At 38.5% G+C, this 26,391-nt stretch overlaps 3 protein-coding genes across 7 annotated transcripts in view; 1 reads left to right on the top strand and 2 right to left on the bottom strand.

Annotated features, from left to right (window-relative positions):
• LOC133620241 (caskin-2-like) overlaps positions 1–10,294 on the bottom strand; it is a 50,129-nt gene extending 39,835 nt beyond the window's left edge. For all 5 annotated transcript variants that reach the window (XM_061981555.2, XM_061981556.2, XM_061981557.2 and 2 more), the window contains exons 1-3: positions 10,040–10,294; positions 9,334–9,535; positions 2,171–2,222 (exon numbers count right to left, since the gene is read on the bottom strand). In XM_061981555.2, coding sequence (XP_061837539.2) covers positions 2,171–2,222; positions 9,334–9,427 — 146 coding nt within the window. In that variant the 5' untranslated portion in view covers positions 9,428–9,535; positions 10,040–10,294. The remainder of the gene's footprint in view (positions 1–2,170; positions 2,223–9,333; positions 9,536–10,039) is intronic.
• A 2,051-nt stretch (positions 10,295–12,345) lies between these two features.
• Positions 12,346–13,457, bottom strand: LOC133620695 (uncharacterized). Its single transcript, XM_061982297.1, has 6 exons — positions 13,266–13,457; positions 13,029–13,121; positions 12,878–12,970; positions 12,655–12,816; positions 12,514–12,585; positions 12,346–12,441 (listed from the first exon to the last, which is right to left on the bottom strand). The coding sequence occupies exons 1-6, from the start codon at positions 13,455–13,457 to the stop codon at positions 12,346–12,348; spliced, it is 708 nt and encodes a 235-aa protein (XP_061838281.1).
• An 11,820-nt stretch (positions 13,458–25,277) lies between these two features.
• The window catches only part of LOC133620237 (integrin alpha-3-like), a 28,924-nt gene continuing 27,810 nt past the window's right edge, over positions 25,278–26,391 (top strand). Inside the window, exon 1 of the mRNA XM_061981542.2 lies at positions 25,278–25,527. Within this exon, the coding sequence (XP_061837526.2) occupies positions 25,526–25,527 (2 nt within the window). The 5' untranslated portion in view covers positions 25,278–25,525. The remainder of the gene's footprint in view (positions 25,528–26,391) is intronic.

Genomic DNA, 26,391 nt, shown 5'->3' with positions numbered 1-26,391 from the left:
TGTGGTTAAATGGACAACATGGAAAGACAGAGGCATTACTAAACCTCATCATATTATTAATAAAAACTCCTTTAAACCATTCATTGATTTAGTTGATCAATATAATGTACCCAGAAATATTTCTTTTAATTTTATCTCTTTAAAACACGCTGTAAATAAATGCATATCCTCTAAAAGTATGTCTTTAAATAGCCATGAACTGGAAGATGCACTTTTTAATCAAGATACAATTAAGAAATTAATTAAACTATTTTATGGAATAATAAATGAACACCATACTAGAAATGCAAATGATGCATGTGTTCGGAAATGGATGATCGACTTAAACATTTTAGATGAAAGAGACATATCATGGAATTATATTTGGAAAAATTCCAATAAGCCCTTTAAGAAGCATTAAAGATAAGCTGACTCAATTTAAGATCTTGAATAGATTGTATTTTACATCTTCCAAGCTGTTTAAAATTGGTGTAGTAGATAGCAAGTTATGTATGAAGTGTCGGGCAGCCGAGGGAACTCTTGTTCATTTATTGTGGGAATGTAAGAGAATAAAAGAGTTATGGTTGAAAACAACAAAAGAAGCAATCACATTCCTTAATATAAACATCCCAATGACACTGCAAACTTGTATTCTTGGGGATCTCCATCAATTTAGTAACGTGTCATCAAAGAGTAAAAATGCATTTCTTTCAATATGAATCAAAACAAAAAGGGTAATGTTAAAAAAATGGATAGATGTTGATAGTCCAACACATACTCACTGGTATACACAAGTAGAGATGTCCAATAATATCGGACTGCCGATATTATCTGCCGATAAATGCTTTAAAATGTGATCTCGGAAATTATCGGTATCGGTTTCAAAAATTTAAATTTATGACTTTTTAAAACGCTGCTTTGCGGAGTGGTACACGGACGTAGGGAGAAGTACAGAGCGCCAATAAACCTTAAAGGCACTGCCTTTGCATGCCGGCCCAATCACATAATATCTACGGCTTTTCACACACACACAAGTGAATGCAAGGCATACTTGGTCAACAGCCATACAGGTCACACTGACGGTGACCGTATAAACAACTTTAACACTGTTACAAATATGCGCCACACTGTGAACCCACACCAAACAAGAATGACAAACACATTTCGGGAGAACATCCGCACCATAACACAACATAAACACAACAGAACAAATACCCAGAACCCCTTGCAGCACTAACTCTTCCGGGACGCTACAATATACACCCCTACTGAGTTCAATTCTAAGTTAATGATTTGCAAAAAAAAATACTTTTTCAGTTCAAACATTAAATATCTTGTCTTTGCAGTCTATTCAATTGAATATAAGTTGAAAAGGATTTGCAAACCATTGTATCCATCCATCCATCCATTTTCTACCGCTTATTCCCTTTGGGGTCGCGGGTGCGCTGGAGCCTATCTCAGCTACAATTGGGCGGAAGGCGGTTTACACCCTGGACAAGTCGCCACCTCATCGCAGGGCCAACACAGATAGACAGACAACATTCACACTCACATTCACACACTAGGGCCAATTTAGTGTTGCCAATCAACCTATCCCCAGGTGCATGTTTTTGGAGGTGGGAGGAAGCCGGAGTACCCGGAGGGAACCCACGCAGTCACGGGGAGAACATGCAAACTCCACACAGAAAGATCCCGAGCCCGGGATTGAACCCAAGACTACTCAGGACCTTCGTATTGTGAGGCAGATGCACTAACCCCTCTGCCACCGTGCTGCCCCAAATACTAAATCATTGTATTCTGTTTTTATTTACGAATTACACAACGTGCCAACTTCACTGGTTTTGTGTTTTGTAATGTAATGTATAAAAGGGTGTTGTTATGTAATGTAATGTATAAAAGGGTGTTGTTATGTAAAGTAATGTATAACAGGGTGTTGTTATGTAATGTAATGTAATGTAACGTATAATAATAATGTATAAAAAGGTGAAATGCAGTGTCATTTCAAACAACAAGGTTTTGGTTAAATAACAGCAAAACTTGCTTGAATTATCTCAAACATTTGTAATCATTGGTTACTTTAAAAAGTAGGGAAAAAACAATTTTAAAAAAATCGTAAATTAAAATTTTTTTGTGCAAAAATCTGAGGCCTACCCCTTGACCTATGACCTTTTGACATCAGTTGACCACATACCCATCTGAGTCCTGGTAGTTGACGTTGAGTCTCTTTGTGGACCCCAACAGTTCTGAAAGAAAAAGCAGGTCAGAGTCAACGGAACCTTCTGGAATCTTCCTGCTATGGAAGCATGGCGGCGGCGCCACCTGCTGTTAGACTTAAGACAGGAGCTTCTGATCTTAGCTGGCGAGGCAAAGCCACGCGTTCACGTGCAAGCAGTCAAATTTGGGGGGCTAGGCCCCGCCCGTTCTGGTCTGAATGCCGAGGAGAAACGCGAGACGCCGTCGCCGCAGGAACACCGCTGCTTTGATAATGACCTGGTTTCCTAATGAACGCCAAAAATGATGCAACACGCTCTACTTGACCAAAGATCCTTTGCGAGCGCTGACGCTCCACTCAGTTATGAATATGAATATGCTAATCAGTCGGATCCCTCTAAGCCCCGCCCTGGCGCGTTCTCGACGTGCTCTGATTGGCGAACACGCTAACATACAAAATAAAAGCAGAAAAGCAGACAGCGGCAGTCACACGTGCACAACGTCTCACTCGCTCGATTCTGTGGGGACAGAGTTATTTTTAAGCTGGTTTGGAGACGCCGCGGACGCCACAAGAATGCAGAGAGGAGGATGGATGGCGCACATGAACATCCACACTGCACATTTAGAGTCTGTCACACCTGCGGTCAACAATGAGCTGGAGCCTATCCCAGCTGGGTGGTGGACTCATGAAGGCCACACCTTTGACACTGCGCCGAGAAGCCGGGCTTCAAACTCACAACCTTCGAGTGGTGAAGCGGGCGTGCTTGATCGCAGGATGTTCATACGCCATCACATGACTTTTGTCCTGGACAGGAATTCATGTGACGCTACCAGCCGATTAGCCTGAAGAAGCACTTCCTGTCCCGACACCTTGTTGCAGGAAGTCATGTGACTTGACTAAACCTTCCACCAGGACTTAACAATGGCAACAAATATTTAAAGGGGCGGAGCGCCCACTAGAGAGCGGAGACTAGAACTTTCTTCATTAATGTTGTCATTACTACATTTATGATGTAGATTTGATGTAGTCAATAAATATGAATACATTTAACCCTTTGTTTTGTTTTAGTTGGTAAGCAAAAATTCAAGTTATGAGCCTCCCCACCACGAGTTGGCGTAGCAAATGTTACGGTGAACCCCGTAATTTCCCACCAAAACATTGGTCTTACTTGCTAGCATTAGCTTACAGCTAGAGATGGACATAACTTTGTGTTTCCAAGCGTGGGGAAAGTGAGTGTGAAGGACAGTGTTGAGAAGAAGAAATGGATGCTATTCATTGAATTAAAGAAATAAATCATCAAAAAGATAACATAGCATGTAGCTAGCTAACTTGGGGAAACAGTTGGCGTGTAGCCTCGCTAATCTGCACCATACTGAAGCAGAATGAGTCCATAACGCCAGTCAAGGACGTTAAAATAATATCTAAACATTTATCCATGAAAATATGGAGAAGCTGCTGATGGTGAGTTTTATGGGAAAACAGATAGAAGACTCTCCAAGGTAAATACTGTACATTATTATCACATTACTTCATAAAATTACTGTATTTGTTTGTACCACATTCTATTGTATTGTTTTTATACAATATTTACAATATTTATTATCTATTATATTTATTATTTGTTTTTATTTTCAAAAGGCATGTTACATGTCAAAAGTGTGATGTGTAGGGGGCTCAGATCAGAACAATTAGATTTGAATTCATTTCAATATTGATTTGAGATAAGAGTATTTCAAGTTACAAGCTGGGTCACGGAACCAATGAACTTAAGTGCCGAGGTACTGTACGTATATCACATGTATATGTGCATCACAGTAGGGAAGGGATTCATATGGCCCCATTCCTGGGTAATCATTTTGTAATGCAGTCTGCTGAAAATTATGGAAAGGACCACTCTAAATAGCAACTGACGCTGTGGTCGAAGTTGGAATTTCTCCAGAACACATTTTAAGATAGTCAACTCTCTACTGCCGGCTAAAGTGGATAGTGCCCCACCCCATGTGTCACGTTTCATGTGTCAGGTAAAGCATGACGAATGGGGCCAAATTAATCGCCTTCCTACCGTATATTTACATGTATATGTGTATTCTATTTACATGTCTATTACATGTATATGTGTATTATATTTATATGTATATTACATGTATATGTATTATGTATGTTATAGGAGGCCACGGGGAAGACCCAGGACACGTTGGGAAGACTATGTCTCCCGGCTGGCCTGGGAACGCCTCGGGATCCCCCGGGAGGAGCTGGACGAAGTGGCTGGGGAGAGGGAAGTCTGGGCTTCCCTGCTTAAGCTGCTGCCCCCGCGACCCGACCTCGGATAAGCGGAAGAAGATGGATGGATGGATGGATATTTACATGTATATTTGTATTATATTTACATGTATATTACATGTATATGTGTATTATATTTATATGTATATTACATGTATATGTATTATGTATGTTATATTCACATGTATATTACATGTACGTATATGTATGTTAAATTTACATGTACATTACATGTATATGTATGTTATATTAAAAATGTATATTACAGTGTATTTGTATTTTATATTTAGTTGGATGTTAAATGTATAAGTATGGTATATTTACAAGTATATTACATATATATGTATGTTATATTTACATGTATATGTATATTATATTTACATGCATAATACATGTATATGTATATTATATTTACATGTATATTACATGTATATGTATATCATATTTACATGTATATTACACGCATGTGTACATTACATTTACATGTATATTACATGTATATTACATTTACATGTATATTACACGTATATGTATATCATATTTACATGTAAATTACATGCATATGTACATTACATTTACATGTATTTTACATGTATATGTATATTACATTTACATGTATATTACATTTACATGTATATTACATGTATATGTATATTACATTTTCATGTATATTACATTTACATGTATATTACATGTATATGTATATTACATTTACAGGTATATGTATATTACATTCACATGTATATAACATGTATATGTATGTTATATTTACATGTATTTTTCATTAAATGTGTGGTATATTTACATGTACATTACATGTATGTGTCTGTTGTATTTAGATGTATACTACATGTATATATATGTTGTATATACATGACGTATATTACATGTGTGTGGATTGTATCTACAATATGATGATATTATATGTGCTTCGCCCGTATCCTCCTACACCACCTTGTCAAATGCGAGGAATGTTGCATGTGTGTGTTTGATGACAGTCAACATGGACCCATCAGTGACCATGTGACCCGGAAGTCCACCAGCGAGACACATCTAGAACTTTCCTTGCCAATTCTTTGTCTCTTTCTGCTGTCAGAGAGACGTCCCGTCAACTTGCTTTGGAACGTCCCGGCAGCAAATCCAAGGTGTTGCTGCAGGACTGACATTCCAGCGCAGTGACATCATCGCCTACACACACACACACACACACACACACACACACACACACACACGTGCACAGCACAACGCCACACTGAGAGGTCATGTGACCAGTGATGGGCGCACATCAAAAGACTTGAAAGCGACGCGAGAGAAAAGCGGCGGCGTCCATTATGTAACGCACGAGCGCACGCGGCAGTCGGCCTGGAGGCGGGAAGGCGCTGGTCACTCTAACGCGATGCGCAATGGGGGCGGAGCCAGCGCACGCTTTCATTGAAGGGAAAGGCGTTAAGTGACTTAAAGGCGCGGTGGGACCCAAGCCAGGTCGTGGACCGGCAGCCCCAAGGAGCCTGGGGGTCCGGCAGGCTCCCGACACAGAGGAGCTTTGTTTGGCCCACTTTAGCGCCGTGATGGAACATTGGGCACGGCCTCACAGACAAACAACACAAGAATGTGAGAGACGCGTTCTAACCCGTCCCCTCCATGCAGCCAGTGGGGGAGGAAGTGCAACATGCTAGCATGCTAACGCCAGCGCAGGTTGCCGGGGGTTACCAAACATGACGGACGCAGGTTGGCGCCATCAAAGTCCAAACACAAAGTTTTTTTCTTCTATACGCCAATTCAGCAGAGGTTAAAGGTCAGATCTTCTAACTACGACACCTTGTGGGGCACCTCAACTCCCACACTTCTTTCACGTCTTCATCTGGCTTCTGATTGGATGAACTCATTCGTGTGACATCATTAGGCTGCACAACCAGGAAGTGTCTGCGAGCACTGACCTGGACCCCCCACCCCACACACCCCCATTCCTCACCTACAGTCCTTGACGTTAATTCTTTAATCCTGGCGGGAGACCATCTGTGTGCTGCGGGATTCACCACCCCCATCAATAAAGTTCATTATGTCCCCTTGTTGGAAATTCTTTCAACTTTACTTAGATATCATGTACTTATATAGTAGACACTACTTAGTCCTGATGTACTTATGTAGTAGACACTACTTAGTTATGATGTACTTATGTGGCAGACACTACTTAGCTATGATTTACTTATGTAGCAGACACTACTTAGTTATTATGTACTTATATAGTAGACAATACTTAGGTATGATGTATTTATATTGTAGACACTACTGAGTTATGATGTACTTATGTAGTAGACACTACTTAGTTATGATGTAATTACATTGGAGACACTACTTAGTCATGATGTACTTATGTAGTAGACACTACTTAGTTATGTACTTATGTAGTAGACACTACTTAGTTATGTACTTATGTAGTAGACACTACTTAGTTATGCACTTATGTAGTAGACACTACTAAGTTATGATGTACTTATGTAGTAGACACTACTAAGTTATGATGTACTTACTGTATGTAGTAGACACTACTTAGTTATGATGTACTTATGTAGTAGACACTACTTAGTTATGATATACTTATATAGTAGACACTACTTAGTTATGATATACTTATATAGTAGACACTAGTGAGTAATGATGTACTTGTATAGTAGACACTACTTAGTTATGATGTACTTATGTAGTAGACACTACTTAGTTATGATGTACTTATATAGTAGACACTACTGAGTTATGATGTCCTTGTATAATATATTTTACTTAGTTATGATGTACTTATATAGTAGACACTACTTAGTTATGATGTACTTACTGTATATAGCAGACACTACTTAGCTATGATGTACTTATGTAGTAGAAACTACTTAGTTATGAAGTACTTATATAGTAGACACCACTTAGTTATGATGCACTTACTGTATATAGTAGAAACTACTATATACTATGTATTTATATAGTAGACACTACTGAAATATGATGTACTTATGTAGTAGACACTACTTAGTTATGATGTACTTATGTGGTAGACACTACTGAGTTATGATGTACTTATGTGGCAGACACTACTGAGTTATGATTTACTTATGTAGTAGACACTACTTAGGTATGATGTTATGTACTTATATAGTAGAGACTACTTAGTTATGATGCACTTATGTAGTAGACACTACTGAGTTATGATGTACTTATGTAGTAGACTACTTAGTTATGATGTACTTATATAGTAGACACTACTTAGATATGATGTACTTATATAGTAGACACTACTTAGCTATGATGTACTTATGTAGTAGACACTACTTAGATATGATGTACTTATGTAGTAGACACTACTTAGATATGATGTACTTATATAGTAGACACTACTTAGTTATGATGTACTTATATAATAGACACTACTTAGTTATGATGTACTTATATATTAGATACTACTTTGTTATGATGTACATATGTAGTATACACTACTTAGTTATGATATAGTAGACACTACTTAGTTATGATGTACTTTTATAGTAAACACTACTGAGTTATGATGTACTTATATAGTAGACACTACTGAGTTATGATGTACTTATGTAGTAGACACTACTTAGTTATGATGTACTTATCAGTGACGTGCGGTCACTGGAGGCCATCATGGAAAGAAAAAAAATGTAAAAAGAAAAAAATTTAATTAAATTGTTATATGTATTCAGTGATTATACTATAAAGTTATTTTCCATTTAACTTCACCAGTTTTAGATTATTTTTATTCAAAATCGCTGAACTTTCACAATTGCCGTTCAAATACTGAGAAGAGACGGTGCGGTGATCAGCAGCCAGTTGAGGCACGTCACTCAGTTGTGCCTCACCATGGATTGCGGACTCGGCTAACTGCTGGCCTGCTGTGCAGTGAGACCGTATTGCTATATGAATTATATTATACATTTCCATAGTTTAGTTAGCTGAGGTATATAATGTACAGTGTCTTTTGTCAACAACTGTATGTGTGTAAAGTATTTCTTGTGCTGAGCAATCATAAAACTGCTGCGAAGACGCACTGTGTGAGGCTCGCAGTAATCCCGCCTCCTGGTGCCGGTTAATGCACCCCCGCCGCAGAATGCACCCCCCCCCCGACGGGAGCGCCACACCAACCAAAGCCCGCACCCAAACCCTCCACGTGCAAGACCGAATCCACCCAAAAAAAGTAACTTAACAAGAAGCCAAAAAGTGCAAAAACAACAATGCTCGCGCCGGAGGAGCCGTGAACGACTGCAGGGACACAACATTAGGTACACCTACAGACTGCAGCACGGATTTCATATTTCATTCATTCACAACTCCTCCAACACAAACACCACTGTTCCCGCACTTATAAGTAAAGGTAAGACCATAATAACGTTTTTTTTAACTAAATGTGCTTTTTTGTGTGCTACAGTTTGTATGTGTAAAGTTAAAGTTAAGTTAAAGTACCAATGATTGTCACACACACACTAGGTGTGGTGAAATGTGTCCTCTGCATTTGACCCATCCCTTGATCACCCCCTGGGAGGTGAGGGGAGCAGTGGGCAGCAGCGGCGCCGCGCCCGGGAATAATTTTTGGTGATTTAACCCCCAATTCCAACCCTTGATGCTGAGTGCCAAGCAGGGAAGAATGCTGGTATGAGCTTTTAAACATAACCCGTTAACTGCTGCCCATCAAATGGTGAAAAAGATACTCTTTAGGGTTCATATGTTTGTAAATCTGACTGTGATAAAGTCCGCACGTCACTGGTACTTATATAGTAGACACTACTTAGTTATGATGTCCTGAGTCAGAAAGAAGGATGCATGAAGCTAACGTTGCTAGCATGTCCACTTACTGCTGCGGCTGCTCCTCAGCTTGGACAGGAGCTTCTGAGCGGACTGCAGGTCGCCGCTCTTCACCGCCTGCAGGAGGTCCTGCTCCTTCCCCATCCTCGGCACGACGGTCGGAGCACTTGCCTGGTCCTCAGCGCCGCATTTTGAGCACCCTGGACGCCCTGTGCCCGATGTCCTGGAATGGCAAACTTGGCTCCGGGTCAGCTGGAAGTGGGCAAAAGAAAGGCAAAGGTCAGAGGGCGCCATTAAAAACCCAGGCGTTAATGGTCACCACTAATCGGACTCGACGTGCTTGGCTCAGTCAATCGGAGGACGGAGGTTCTGATGGACAACCAAGAAGTTTCTCATCCTCGCAGCTGGTTCTGTTACGTAAAAAGTGGTCCGAGCTGGGCTGTCAGCAGCTATCACGTCTCCGCCATTGTCCCATTTGGTCCCATTTTGTCCCACTTTTTCCCATTTTGTCCCATTTGGACACTTTTGTGCTAGGAAGATGCTCCCAAACATTCTTCCTCAACAAGTCCAGGTCAGACTGTCAGGTTGTTGGTGTTTAAGATTATTTAGTAAACAGCACTTCCTGCACATTCCGAAGGGGGGGGTGGGGGGTGTCAGAACCGAAAATGTCACGGCAAGCACGTCAACACTTTGGACGTTTTAACCTCTCGTGAAAATGTTACTTGTTCTTCCTGGAGATCGACAGAAACTTCTTACCTTTCCTCAAATGGCTTCCAGCTCCTCGGGCGAGCGACGCGACATTCCCGCTGTGGAATCTTGCTCAAAAGTCGTAATCCTTCCCCTGCCTTTTCCCACCACCGCTCGTCAGCTTCCCCTTTGATCCCAACACCGAATCAACGTGGAATGTGTTCGTGTTTCGGAACTTTTTTTTTTAGCCTGAGCGACACTTCTTCCCTTCCCTTCGTTCCTTTCCTTCCTTGCTTACTTCCCTTCGTCGCGTCCCACCGCCAGACAGCGTCAAGCCGGACATGCCGTCGCACACCGCATCCGGCCGGGACTGTCAAAGTAAACCGGAAGTGAGTTTATTGCGCCACGACAACGGAAAGCGATTTAAACGTTTTAATGAACGTCATCAGAAGACGTTTCTGTCTTTAAAATACAGCGAGGAGAATATATTTTTTTTACAGTGTACTTAAAAAATATATATATAAATAAATAATTGTGTAATAAAGTTAAAGTTAAAGTTAAAGTACCAATGATTGTCACACACACACTAGGTGTGGCGAGATTATTCTCTGCATTTGACCCATCACCCTTGATCACCCCCTGGGAGGTGAGGGGAGCAGTGGGCAGCAGCGGTGGCCGCGCCCGGGAATCATTTTGGTGATTTAACCCCCAATTCCAACCCTTGATGCTGAGTGCCAAGCAGGGAGGTAATGGGTCCCATTTTTATAGTCTTTGGTATGACTCGGCCGGGGTTTGAACTCACAACCTACCGATCTCAGGGCGGACACTCTAACCACTAGGCCACTGAGTAGCATGGGGTAATTTATATATATATATATATATATGTATATATATATATATATATATATATATATATATATACATATATATATATATACATATATATATATATATATATATACATACATATATATATACATACATATATATATACATATATATATATACATATATATATATACACATATATATACATACATATATATATATACATATATATACACATATGTATATACATACATATATATATACATATATATATACACATCTATATATACATATATACACATATACATATATATATACATATATATACATACATATGTATATACACATCTATATATACATATATACACATATACATATATATATACATATATATACAAACATATATATATATATATATATATATATATATATATATATATATATATATATATATATATATATATATATATATATATATATATATATATACAGGGGCGCCGCTAGGGATTTAGGGCCCCATGAAAATAATCTTTACAGGGCCCCCAACACAGTGTCATAATTTTTTCTGTATTATAATTTCATCATCATTAGGGGCCTCTCTGGGCCCCCCCTCCATCATGGGCCCCTAGAATCCGTCTCATTTACCCCCCCTTTTCGGCGCCCCAGTATATATATACATATATATATATATATATATATATATATATATATATATATATATATATACATACACATATATACATACATATATATATATATACATATATATACATACATATATACATATATATATACATATATATACATACATATATATATTTATATATATATATTTTTATATATATATATATATATATATATATATGTATATATAGAGGTGGCAACTTGTCCAGGGTGTACACCACCTTCCGCCCGAAGCAGCTGAGATTGGCTCCAGCACCCCCCGCGACCCCGAACGGGACAAGCGGTAGAAAATGGGGTGTATGTATATATATATATATATATATATATATATATATATATATATATATATATATATATATATATATATATATATATATATATATATATATATGTGTGTGTGTGTGTGTGTGTATGTATGTATGTATGTATGTATGTGTATATATATATTTATATATATATATATATATATATATATATATATATATATATATATATATCAGAAATAATTTATTATATCTATATATTATATTATATTATTATTTTTATTTATTATTTTACCTTGATTATTTTTCTGTAATTACATTTTTTTTTGTATTTTTGTATTTTTTCTGTATTTTGGCGGAGGACGACACAAAAAAATACAGTGTCCGTTTTCTCAGTACTTGTATCATGATTTCCCGATCAAATGAATAAATAAATAAACATTAAAGAGAAATAATAATTTATTTCTGAAAATACAGTACAGCTTTATGAAGGCTTTGGAGACAGAGACAATGTCATGATGCTAGCATAAATACATAAATAGATGTCATAAATAGGCACAAGGGGAGGAGAAGGGCGTGGTCTGTGACCAGGAGGCGTGGTCACCAGCTAAAACAGCGGTGGTGTTTGTCCAGTAACGTCTTGAGAAGCCACAGCAGATCTCGCCGCAGCACTGACCACCCGCAGGTGGCGCTGTCCTGCATCAAGACAAAGAGACACGCCCCCTCAGCTACGATTGGCCGGCACCTTTTACTTTATGCGGATATTACCTGCTGGCGGACGAGAGCGCTCACACTCCGGAAGTAGGACGAGAAACGAGCTGACTCCCCCAGGGCGGACATCTAGAAGTCACATGGCGTCAGTCAACAAAGCGACCAATCGGAGAGGAGCAGCAAGGCGGTGCTACTCACGCAGTCGTCCTCCACCACCAGGCGGTACCGGAGGTGCCGAAGGCGGTCCAGCTTGTGCTTGTCCCACGGGACTCCGCCTTCTCTCTCAGCTATGTCGTTGTCCTTAAAGACTTGCTCCGCCCCCTGCAGGCACTCGTAAAGCGTCCGCAATGGCCGCTCGCACTGTGGAGAACCGATCAAACGTCAGCGCCTGCTGCTCCCGTCGCCCGAGAGGTGCGCTTACCTTTGTGCCGTTGGCCGTCCCGTTGGAGAGGGCTGAGCGCGGGAAGGACACGTTGGCGTTGAACGGCAGGCAGTGGACAGGAAAGGACGCCCCCTACAGGCAAAGAAACTTTAGAAGAGTACGCGAGGAGAGGTCAAGGTTGGGCTCCTACCGGGTCTGCGAGAAGGCGGTGGACCTTCTGGACCATGTCACCCCGGGGGCGGCAGGCCGGTGTGGGGATGACCGCTGGATGTATGGCCCCGAGCTGAAGGAGGACGAACACCAGCCAGAGTGCCATCTTCTGTCCTCAAAGTCGTGGTCCTCGCGAGCTGTGAACGTCAGGAAGAAGCGGTCAATCAGAAGATGCCTACCTGCGGGAGCAAGCTCCAAACATGAAAAAAGTCCAGACCTGGACCAGGACCTCCTTCTTGTTAGCCAAATAAGACGTGAGCAAGCTCCAAACCTGAGAAGAGTCCAGACCTGAACCAGGACCTCCTTCTCGTTTGCCAAATAAGACGTCTGAACGTGCCAAATGAGAGAGACCTAGGATTGAACCCTGAAGACGCCCACAAGTCTCGTTCTTTATTGGACGAGAGTCCATGGTCCTCACTACGTGGAGTCGTCATCGCCATGACGAGGCGATGTTACGTCAATTACGGTTAAAAATGTGGTTTGCTGACTCGGAAGATGGAAATATTTGCTGCAGTGACGCTGACGATCTTCATCGCCTTCTCACCATCACTTTCAGAATTTATGGAGATGTACTTTGTGACTCATCACCATATTATTAATAGTATTATTAATATTATTATTCAATATTAGTATCATTGACTTCCAGGATCTTTAATTTCTTTCTCTCCTAATATTTATAAATTATTCCTGAAGTTCTTCAAAGAAGACTTTGTTAATTTGGTGTAAAAGGAAATATTAATTATTTGCACATAAAAACATATTTTATTACCTATTGATGCTTCTGGAGGTCTTGGAGGTTCTGAAGGTCTTTAAGGTCTGGGAGGTCTTGGAGGTAGCGGAGAATCAGGATGTCTTTAAGGTTCTGGAGGTCTTGGAGGTAGCAGAGGTTCTGGAGGTCTTTAAGGTTGTGGAGGTCTTTGAAGTTCTGGAGCTTTTGGAGGTTGTAAAGGTTCTGGACGTCTATAAGATTTGGAAGGTCTTTAAGGTTCTGGAGTTTTTGTTAAGGATCTGGAGGTCTTTGAAGTTCTGGAGGTCTTGGAAGTTCTACAGGTATTTAAGATTGTGAAGGTTCTGAAGGTTTTTAAGGCACTGGATGTATTGGAGGTATTTAAGGTTGTAAAGGTTCTGAAGTTCTTTAAGGTTCTGGAGTTTTTTAAGAGTCTGGAGGTCTATAAGGTTCTGGAGGTCTTGGAAGTTCTGGAGGGCGTTAAAATTGTGAAGGTTCTGGATGTCTTTAAGGTTCTAGAGGTCTTTGAGGTTCTTGAAGTTGTAAAGATTATGAAAGGTTTGGAGGTCTTTAAAGGTTCTGGAGGTCTTGGAGGTTCTTGAAGTATTTAAGGTTGTGAAGGTTCTGAAAGTATTTAAAGTTCTGGAGGTCTTGGAGGTATTTAAGGTTTTGAAGGTTGTGGAGGTCTTTAAGATTCTGGCGGTCCTAAAGGTTCTGGAGGTATTTAAGGTTGTGAAGGTTCTGGAAGTCTTTAAGGTCCTGGAGTTTTGTAGGGATCTGGAGGTCTTCAAGGTTCTGGAGGTCTTGGAAGTATTTAAGGCTGTGAAGGTTGTGGAAGTCTTGAAGATTCTGACAATCTTAGAGGTTCTGGAGGCATTTAAGAAGTCTTTAAGGGTCTGGAGTTCTTTGAGGTTCTGGAGGTCGTTTGGGTTATGAAGGTTGTGTTGAGGCTGTGAAGATGAGGTCCATTTAAGTAGGAAGGAGACAAAAAGTTTGTTGTGGTAAATTTCTATGTTGGTTTTGTTCTTTGACATCTTCAGTTAGTAATAATGAAATTAGTTGATGAAGAATCTTTGATTTCCTTATAAATGACAAAGGAAAGTAGCAGACTACTTTCACTGTTGTTCTATGAATAATATGAAATGGTTTTATATTTACTGTTATTATAATGAATAATGAATAATGATTTTATATTTACTGTTATTTCAATGAATAATAAATAATGATTTTATATTTACTGTTATTATAATAAATAATAATGATTTTACATATACTATTATTAAAAGGAATACAATTAAATTATTTTATATTTACACTTGTTTATAATGAATAATAAATTATGATTTTACATGTACTGTTATTATAATGAATAATAATGCATTATTTTATATTTACTGTTATTCTAATGAATAATAAATAATATTTTTACATTTACTGTTATTATAATGAATAATAAATAATGATCTTATATTTACTGTTATTATAAATTAACAATAATACATTATTTTACATTTACTGTCATTATACTGAATAATAATAATTTATTTTATATTTACTGTTATTATAATGAAAAATAAATAATGATTTTACATGTACTGTTATTATAATGAATACTAATAAATTATTTTACATTTACTGTCATAATGAATAGTAATAAATTATTTTATATTTACTGTTTAATAATGAATAATAATAAATGGTTTTACATTTACTGTCATTATTATGAATAATAATAAATGGTTTTACAGTTACTGTTATTATAATGAATAATAAATAGTTAGTTTACATGTACTATTATTGTAACAGATAATAATACAATATTTTATGTTTACTCTTATAATGAATATCAAATTATTTACGTTTAATGTCATTATAATAATAAATGATTATACATTATTTTACATCTGCAGTCATTAAAATGAATAATAAATATTGATTTTGCATTTACTGTTATTATAAGGAATAATAATAAATGACTCACGTTTACTCTCGTTATAATACATTATTTCACATTTACAGTTGTTATTATAATGAATACTTTGTGATTTTACATTTACTGTTATTATAATAAATAATAATCACTGATTTTATATTTACTGTTATTATAATGAATAATAAGCACTGATTTTACATTTACTGTTATTATAATGAATAATAATTAATGATGTTACATTTACTATTATAACGAATAATAATAAAATATTTATGTTTACTGTTATTAAATAATAATTAATGATTTTACGTTATTTTTGAGTTGTTTTTTGTCTGCCAGTACTTTGACGTACAATGTTTCCTTTCAAGTATTGTACTTTACTACATAGAGAAAATATTTGTACATAGATCAAAAATATTCTTAAATATTGAAAACATACAAAAATGAAAATTACATGTCATCTATCTCACAAATATAAAAAAATATTGAATATCCGTCCATCTGTTTTCTACCACTTGTCCTTTTGGGAGTTGCGGGGGTAGCTGGAGCCTATCCCAGCTGCACTCGGGCGGTAGGCGGGGTACACCCTGGACTTGTCGCCACCTCATGGCAGAGCCAACACAGATAGACAACATTCACACACTAGGGCCAATTTAGTGTTACCAATCAACCTATTCCCAGGTGCATGTCTTTGGAGGTGGGAGGGGCCTATCCCCAGGTGCATGTCTTGGAAGGTGGGAGTAGGCCGGCGTACCCGGAGGGAACCCACACAGTCACGGGGAGAACATGCAAACTCCATACAGATAGACCCTGAGCCTGGGGATCAAATCCAGGACCTTCTTATTGTACTGTGATGTACTACGTTGTCCTAAGTTGTACTTTGTTGTCCGAAGTTGTACTTTGTTGTAGTGTAATAAAGATATTGACTTATATGATTGACAACATTTTACCAGGAAAAGTAGAGAAAGAAAAGTTGAGTTGAAAAAAAAAGACGTTGGAAAGCAAACGAGACAAAATGAAAAACTTCCACTGGTTTCGTTTGACGCTCATCTTTTTTTCACTTTTGATGTGTTTACTGAGAACACAAGAAGTCTCACACAGGAAGTCTTCTTTTACACAGAAAAGAAACAACCTGCCACCGACAAACACACACACACACACACACACACACACACACACACACACACACACACACACACACACACACACAGAGAGAGAGAGAGAGAGAGACGACTACATTAGGATCAGATTAGGTTAATAGACTATAATATGGATTTAAACATAGACCTGTACTTAAACATAGACCTGAATACAGACTTAAACATAGACCTGAATATACTTAAACATAGACCTGAATAAACTTAAACATAGACCTGAATACAGACTTAAATATAGACCGGAATAGACTTAAACATAGACCTGAATACAGACTTAAATATAGACCGGAATAGACTTAAACATAGACCTGAATACAGACTTAAATATAGACCGGAATAGACTTAAACCTATACTTAAATATATTTAAACATAGACCTGAATAGACTTAAATACAGACCTGACTGAACTTAAATATAGACTTGAAGAGCCTTAAACATGGACTTAAACATAGACCTGAATACAGACTTAAACATTGACCGGAATATATTTAAACATAGACCTGAATAGACTTAAACATAGACCTGTATTTAAACATAGACCTGAATATACTTAAACATAGACCCGTATTTAAACATAGACCTGACTACAGAATTAAACATAGACCTGAATATACTTAAACATAGACCTGAATATACTTAAATATAGACCTGAATATACTTAAACATAGACCTGAATAAACTTAAACATAGACCTGAATACAGACTTAAATATACACCGGAATAGACTTAAACATAGACCTGAATACAGACTTAAAAATAGACCGGAATAGACTTAAACATAGACCTAAATACAGACTTAAATATAGACCTAAATAGTCTTAAATATAGACCTAAATATGCTTAAACATAGACCTGAATACAGACTTAAGCATAGACCTAAATATATTTCAACATAGACCTGAATACAGACTTAAATATAGACCTGAATATACTTAAACATAGACCTGTATTCACTTAAATATAGACCTGAAGAGACTTAAACATAGACCTGAATAGACTTAAACATACATAGCCTGAATAAACGTAAACATAGACCTGAATAGATTTAAACATAGACCTAAATAATACTTAAACACGGACCAGAATAGACTTAAACACAGACTTTAACATAGACCTGAATTAACTTAAACATAGACCTGAATTTACTTAAAGATAGACCTGAATACTGACTTAAACTTCTTTAATGCGTCATCATCAGATATCCAGCTCAGTAGTTTAGAGCCACACCTTTGTCTCAGGTCCCACATGGAAGAGGTCGGCTTCTGAGGGTGGTTTATACAGGGTGGTTTATACAGGGGACAGGTGATGATTATGTGATAAGCGGTTTTCTCCGGCTCCCCGCACTCACATTTTGGTCCATCAGCCAGGCCCCACTTCCTCATAGATATCTTAAAGCAGCCGACCCCAGTTCAAAGGTGGGTACGCAGTTCCTTTCCTTTAATGCCGCCTCCTGGGCCCTGGATGTAACAATATATGTGTGTGGATGCGGTTGACTCCCACTCCTGCTTCCAGGCTACCACCAGCCATGCCTCTGTAGACAAGTCCTTGGGGATGGACCTGAGCGGCTCTTGTGTTGCCCTATTGTACGGATGGTGGGACTTTAGTCTTTTTAGAGGCAGCACTGGTGTGGTGGTGTAATGCAGGATATTCCAACCATGTTTTCGTGCTTTCCTTGCCCGGGCGAGGGCAGCAGCCCTTGTCAGAGAACGGCCAGGGTAATTCCCGCTAGTCGCAGGTGGAACATGGTGGTGGGCTTCAAGCAGCCAGTAATGGTCCGAAGAGCATTGCTTATGGCATGCAGGCTTTTGCACCAGGCTAAGGCACGGTATTCAGCTGCAAAGAAGACAAGGGCTTGCATGGAGATTCAAAGCACCTTGGGCGGATGTATACCGCCTTGTGCACAAGAGACATTAGGTTAGTGAGACCACTGATGACACTTTGGCTGTGACTTCTTCAAGGTGTTCTTTGAAGGAGAGTGAACTATCCAGATGTACACCAAGGTATCGCGGGGCTTGTCAGAACTTGAGGCACTTGTTGTCGACGAATACATCCAGTTCCCTTCTTGCCTGGCTGTTGTTGAGGAGGCTGAAACTGTCTTGCCTATGCTGCGCTGTAGGCGTCACTTGCGCGGGTAGGCTGCCAGGTTACCCATGTCCTCGTTTAGACTGTCTTCCATCGCCTGTTGGTTGACGCATCATGATGAGGACAGACCCCTGTGGAACGCCATTTCTCAGCATCCTGAACCTTCTGCATGTCCTATCACTGGTCTGTAGGGTGAAGCTGCAGTTTGTCAGCATCTCCATGATGAACTTCACCATATGTAGATCTGGGATGGTCTTTAGTAGCTTTAGGTGGAGTCCACGGTGCCAAACGGTGTTATTGGCAGATGTAAGATCCAGCAAAACTACTCCAGCATTCTCTTTTTGCTGGAAGCTGTCCTCAATATCTTGGGCGAGCAGTATCTCCTGGTCTACCGTTGACCGCCTGTGACAGAAACTGATTTGTTCTCGTGGAAGTTGTAGGTCCACTACTGGCTCGATGCGACTATGGATCATTCTCTCCAAGATCTTAAAAGGGATGCAGAACAATGAGATGGGTTAGTAGGACTTAGGGTCTTCATCAGGTTTGTTTGGCTTTAGAATGGCTATGACAGCAGCACAGTCCCAGAACTTCCACAGTTCGGGCCTCTGGAAGCATGCTGAGTAGAACAAGCAGAGCCATGCGGATAATTTTGCACTCTGTTGGGTCACAAACTCAGGGTGGATGTAATCATGTTGATGCCGTCACATGTTGGACTTCGCATATGGCCGCCTGGAGCTGAACCGGCTGATTAGCATCCACACTGGCTGCCCTACACAGGGAGGATACCTCGTGGGACATTGTGCGGGCAAAGTTTTCTACCTGCACCCGGGAAGCAGCCATTCTTAAGTAGCTGGGACGCTATGGCAATTGCTGTTACTGGTCACTTGGGGGCCGACGTTGTTCTGCCTGTCAGCTGGTTAATTTCCCGCCAGGCCTTGTGACTAGATTGGGTTAAGTTGATTGACTCCACAACTTCGGTCCACCTTGTACTTCAAACATCCAGCTTGTGTAGGAGTGCCGTTGCAGACTCATCCACTTCTTTCCTGGAACTCGCCTGCTGGTTGACATGCAGGAAGTGGCTGCACTCTTCATCTCAGCCTGGGCTGTAGCTTGTGTTATAGCCACAGAGGATGGTATTCCCTGCTACCCCAAGCAGTACTTCACAGTAGGCTGTGTACCCAGTGTCCACATCAGCACTATCTGGGTCTGGGAGGCAGACTGACTTTCTTTTCATCTCCTCAGTGAATGACTGTCAGTTTGCCTTTAGAAAGTTCCATCTCCTGACGCGTTTCCCTGCTAGAGGCTACATCAGAGACGGGACTTTAATGAAGTGATTGTGGGAACGTTCCCAGAACCCGTCTTTCCAGGTTTTGGGCCGTGTGACTCACAGCAAAAGCCAGGTGCGGGATGGTGTGGGGGCCCATTGGTTCAAAGTCTCTTCATTTGGTGTTGTACAGCTGTAACCTCAATCTCTTTATTGGCACTTCAAGTCCCCTGCGTAGCAAGTGTCAGTGGGATTGATGCCATTGTCAGAATTGTTGGCAGGGGCTTGTAATCATTGACAACCGGTGTGTCCTGCACTTTAGTAAACATCCACTTGATGCTTGAGCCTGGTGGTGATTGGTGAGTGGCTGTCCAGCTAAGGTCAGTCCTGACAAAGGTTGCAAGTCCATGCTTTTTGCTGTTGGTGGACCCAGCAAGTAGGAATCTGAGCAGTTTGAGAATGCTATCAGTGTCCGGTGTGTCTCCTGAAGGAGGATGACTGCTACTTTGTGGGAGTCTTCGAGATGGTGAGTGATTTCCAGTTTGGTGGTGATGAGGCCCTTTAAATTAAGCTGGAGCACATGGTGCTCGATGGTCTGGATGGCCACCCGTCCTTACTGTGTGTACTGTGTCCCTGCCACCTCTTGCACTCTGTTCTGCCAGCTTGGTGACAACTGATTGACATTATTAGTTTCACAAGGTGGTCTTGCACCATTTCTTGCTACTCACGAAGGAGGCCACGTGAAGGCTATCATCATCTCCTCCAGAATACAGACTTAAACATAGATCTGGATATAGACTTAAACATAGGGGTGTAACGGTACACAAAAATTTCGGTTCGGTATGTACCTCGGTTTAGAGGTCACGGTTCGGTTCATTTTCGGTACAGTAAGAAACCAACAAAATATAAATGTTTTGGTTATTTATTTGCCAAATTTGTAAACAATGGCTTCATCCTTTTAACATTGGGAACACTATAATAATTCTGCCCACGTTAATCAACATTAAACTGCCTCAAGTTGTTGCTCAGATTAGATAAAACTTTTCTTCTACATATAAAAAGTGCAACATTAAACAGTTTCAAGTCAACTCGTCATGCTTAATTTATTACAGCATTTTGGAAGCTTGTAGTTGATTTTTATCACACACACAACACACACACACACACACACACACACACACACACACGCACACACACACCGCAAAATGAGCTAACGTTACGCTAAAAGCTATTTAGCTATCACCTCAAGCCAGGACTGCGAGCGAGCTGAGCTGCAGTTTAAGTTTCTAGAAGGTCAACGGGCTCATAGTGATGTTACTAGTAGTTGACTGGGAGGTGTTTATTTTAATTTGGGTAGAGTCCGCTGCCTTATGCTCACCTGCTAAACACCTATCTGCTAACCCCACCGCAGAAGCACTGAATCCATGCGCTCTGAATACACATTGCTGATTGGCTGTTACCGCTATAGTTAGGGACGGCATGGCGCAGTGGAAGAGTGGCCGTGCGCGACCCGAGGGTCCCTGGTTCAATCCCCACCTAGTACCAACCTCGTCATGTCCGTTGTGTCCTGAGCAAGACACTTCACCCTTGCTCCTGATGGGTGCTGGTTAGCGCCTTGCATGGCAGCTCCCTCCATCAGTGTGTGAATGTGTGTGTGAATGGGTAAATGTGGAAGTAGTGTCAAAGCGCTTTGAGTACCTTGAAGGTAGAAAAGCGCTATACAAGTACAACCCATTTATTTATTATTTATTTAGTTCGAACCAATCAGATGGTTGTGTGGGTGGGACAATGCTGGGCGCTGTGTAGAGGACTGACAGAGAAGAGGCAGAAGGAATGCAGCTTGTTAAAACTTTAGCTTAGGCGGCTACTTCATATGTGGAAACTCGTTCGGTACACCTCCGAACCGAACCGGAACCCCCGTCTCGAATCGGTTCAATACAAAACACGTACCGTTACACCCCTACTTAAACATAGACTTAGTTACAGATTTAAAGGAGACCTGCACGTTTTGAAATGTTCCCTATCGTTCACAATCATTACGAAGTACATGACGACGGATATATTTATATTTTTTAATGCATTCTAAATATTAAATAAATGTGATCAAAAGTCCGCTTACAATGGAGCCTATGGGGTTGCTCTATTCTGCCTATAAAGCCCCTAAAACATCAAAACACCTCCATAAAGATTGTATATACATGATGTAAGTATTTATGTATTGTAGTAACAGGCACATTTATAATAACATTTAATATTTACGTATTTTGATAATTTTAAGCATACCCAGCGCATTAATTTCAAAAACGCATCACTACAACCTTCCCCTCCCCCACTAGATCACTTATTATTACTCACTGCAGACTTTGTGAGCGCCAACAAACATAATAAAACATCACTTACTGTACAAGGTCTGTTGTCATTAGGATGCAGACTGCTAGGATGTTCATATATTCCCATTTAGATCAAAAATAACTCACAATCCTCGCGAAGAAAAGGAGGGTGCAACGAAGGGTCATTTTATGTTGTTCTCGGCATTTCCAGGTCTAAAATGGCTGTCAAAGTGTACCAATTTGTCGGAGTACGTCCTCATCCTTCTACTATCCAGGTGAGAGGCATGATTTATGATCTAGAATAAACTTTCACAAGCAAAGGAAGCGAGGAAGCAGCAGACCTCTTGATGACGTAACACACACGTGATCACGACGCCGCTATAAATAGTTTGTCTACGTTAGCGCTTATAAGAACAAAATCACTAACACTTGGTTAATATTCGAGTCACGAAATGTAAATTGGGTATTGTTGGCGCTTTTTGGACTGTTTTTAACTGGGTTTTATGGGCGGAATAGAGGACCCCCCTTTTAATTGCGTTTATTTAATATTTAGAATGCATTAAAAAAAATCTATTCGTCGTCATGTCTTTCATAATGATTGTGAACATTAGCAAAAAAAATAAATTAATAAAAATACAGTTCCCCTTTAAACAACCACCTGAATATGGACTTAAACATAAATATTAAACATAGACATTACAAATAGACATTTAACATAAACACTAAACATCAACATTAACCATAGAGATTAAACTTAGACATTGAACATTAAACATAGACATTAAAAATAGAAACTGATGGACTAACAGGAAACAAACTCAATCACATTTAACATAATTAACTAGACTTACACAGAGTTAAACATGGAGTTAAATGTAGTGTTAAAAAGACCTAAACATAGAGTTAAATAGAGAATTAAATAGACTTAAACTGAGTTAAATGTAGTATTAAATATACTTAAACAGGGTTAAACATTGAATTAAATATATAATTAAATAGACTCAAACAGAGTTGAACATAGTTAAATGTATAATTAAATAGACTTAAACAGAGTTAAACATAGAGTTAAAGTTAGACTTAAACAGAGTTAAACATAGTTAGATTAATTAAATAGACTTAAACAGAGTGAAATATAGAATTAAATTGACTTACACAGAGTTAAACATGGTTATATATAAAATTAAATAGACTCAAACAGAGTAAAAAGTAGATTTAAATAGATGTGAACAGAGTTAAACAAAGTTAAATATAAAACAATAGATTTAAACAGAGTTAAACATTGAGTTATATGTAGAGTTAAATAGCCCTAAACATAGAGTTAAATATAGAATTAAATAGACTTAAACAGAGTTAAATGTAGAATTAAATATACTTAAACAGGGTTAAACATTGAGTTGAATATATAATTAAATAGACTTAAACAGAGTTAAACACAGAGTTAAAGGTATAATTAAACATAAACAGAGTTAAAAATAGAGTTAAATGTATAAACATAGTTATATTAATTAAATAGACTTAAACAGAGTGAAATATAGACTTAAATAGACTTAAATAGACTTAAACAGAGTTAAACATCAAATAAAATGTATTTAGGCGGAGTTAAACATATAGTCAAATGTAACATTAAATACACTTAAACAGAGTTGAATATATAATTAAATAAAGTTAAACATAGTTAGATATATAAAATTAAATAGACTTAAACAGAGTAAACATAGTTAGATATTGTGACGATCTGTCACTTCATTTCGGTTTGTTTCCATGTTTTTGTATTTACTTCCTGCCAGTGCTCTTATTTTGTTATACTTCCTGTTTGTTCCGCTGAGCACTGTTTTCTCCTCACCTGCCGTTGATTGGCAGCCTGTCCACACCTGCTGCCAATCAGCATATGTCTATTTATGTTTTCTCTCGAGCACTCCTCAGTGCTAGACGATAGACTATGTTAGGAACTGTTGTATGCAAGACTGCTACATTTCTCTGTTGTTTTATTATTAAAATCATCTTACCTGCTCATCCTCCTCCTGGTTCTTGCATCTTGGGGTCACACAAACGGCAGCCATGCGAGTTCCTCACAGATATATCATTAAATAGACTTAAACAGACCTAAACAGAGTTAAACTTAGAATTAAATAGACTGAGAGTTAAATATAGTTAGATATATAATGAAATAGACTCAAACAGACTTAAACATAGAGTTAAATATCTAATTAAATAGACTTAAACAGAGTTAAACATAGAGTTAGATATAGAATGAACTAGACTTAAACATAGACTGAATTGATTTCACTCTTTATTAAGTCAAACGCTGACCTTTGACCACACAACCTATTTCCTGGAATTGTGTTTGTTGACGTATGACATCATGATACTGCTTCATTGAACTGTCAAAATAAAAGTTCTATTTTCTTCATGTTTGGTCTGCTGTTGCTACTGATTGTGTGCTGTAGAGGGCGTACTTCCTGCTCAATCAATCAACCTTCTCGTTTAGCACAGGAACTTTTCATCACAAAGACAGGAAGCAAGACAAACCTGACTATAGTGCACGCACACACGCACCCACACCCACACCCACACCCACACACACACGTACAGACACACACTCACACACACGTACAGGGACACACACGTATTCGGGAGGTTTTGGTGGCGGGGCACCTTCATTGATGTGTGTGTGTGTGTGTGTGTGTGTGTGTGTGTGTGTGTGTGTGTGTGTGTGTGTGTGTGTGTGTGTGTGTGTGTGTGTGTGTGTGTGTGTGTGTGTGTGTGTGTGTGTGTGTGCGTGCAGACATGATTTCATTTGAGTGCTTCGGCTGGCTGGAGAATGAGAAGATGAAGATGAGGAAGAATAGGAAGAAGATGAGGAAGAAGAGCGGGAGGCGACATCACGTCAGTGGACAAGTGGGCAAGGACGAGTAACATCAGGCTAGTGGGAATCAAACTGACGACCTGAAGCTACTTTACCTTCTTTTTCTTCACAACTCAACATGTTTGTATCGTTTCTTCCTCTTGGCTCATGTTTACTACTTATGTCCTGTAATAACTTTATCATTATTATTATTTATTCATCATCATTTGATTAATTATTACATACTTGACATGCTTTGTTCATTATTGTACAACATCCTTTATTATTGTATTACATCCTTTATTATTGTATTACATCTGTTATTAATATTCTATTACATCTTTTATTATTGTACTACATCTGTTATTAATATTCTATTACAGCTTTATTATTGTATTACATATGTTAATATTCTATTACATCCTTTATTATTGTATTACATATTTTGTTAATATTATATTACAGCTTTATAATTGTATTACATCTTTTATTAATATTCTATTACATCCTTTATTATTGTAATACATCTGTTATTAATATTCTATTAAAGCTTTATTATTGTATTACATCTTTTATTAATATTCTATCATATCCTTTGTTATTGTATTACAACTTTTAATAATATTCTATTACATCCTATATTATTGTATTACAACAGTTATTCATATTCTATTACATCCTTTTTTATTGTATTACATCTGTTATTCATATTTTATTACATCCTTTATTATTGTATTACTTCTGTTATTAATATTCTATTACGTCCTTTATTATTGTATTACATCTGTTATTCATATTCTATTACATCCTTTTTTATTGTATTACATATGTTAATAATTTTATATTACATCCTTTATTATTATATTACATATGTTAATATTCTATTACATCCTTTATTGTATTATATATGTTAATATTCTATTACATCCTTTATTACTGTATTACATATTTTGTTAATATTCTATTACAGCTTTATTATTGTATTACATATTTTATTAATATTGT

This window comes from Nerophis lumbriciformis, linkage group LG24 (genome assembly GCF_033978685.3).
Source record: "Nerophis lumbriciformis linkage group LG24, RoL_Nlum_v2.1, whole genome shotgun sequence".
In the NCBI taxonomy this organism is placed as follows: Eukaryota; Metazoa; Chordata; class Actinopteri; order Syngnathiformes; family Syngnathidae; genus Nerophis; species Nerophis lumbriciformis.
The sequence above is the reverse complement of the archived record's forward strand: the minus strand, read 5'-3'. Positions and strand labels throughout refer to the sequence as shown.

Excerpts from the sequence above, each read along its gene's own strand:
- LOC133620695 (XM_061982297.1), bottom strand. The coding sequence starts at position 13,457 with ATGGACTCTCGTCCAATAAAGAACGAGACTTGTGGGCGTCTTCAGGGT. Across the intron at positions 12,817-12,877 it reads GGACGGCCAACGGCACAAAG|TGCGAGCGGCCATTGCGGAC; the intron begins GTAAGCGCACCT and ends GGTTCTCCACAG. Across the intron at positions 12,586-12,654 it reads TGGTGGTGGAGGACGACTGC|ATGTCCGCCCTGGGGGAGTC; the intron begins GTGAGTAGCACC and ends TGTGACTTCTAG.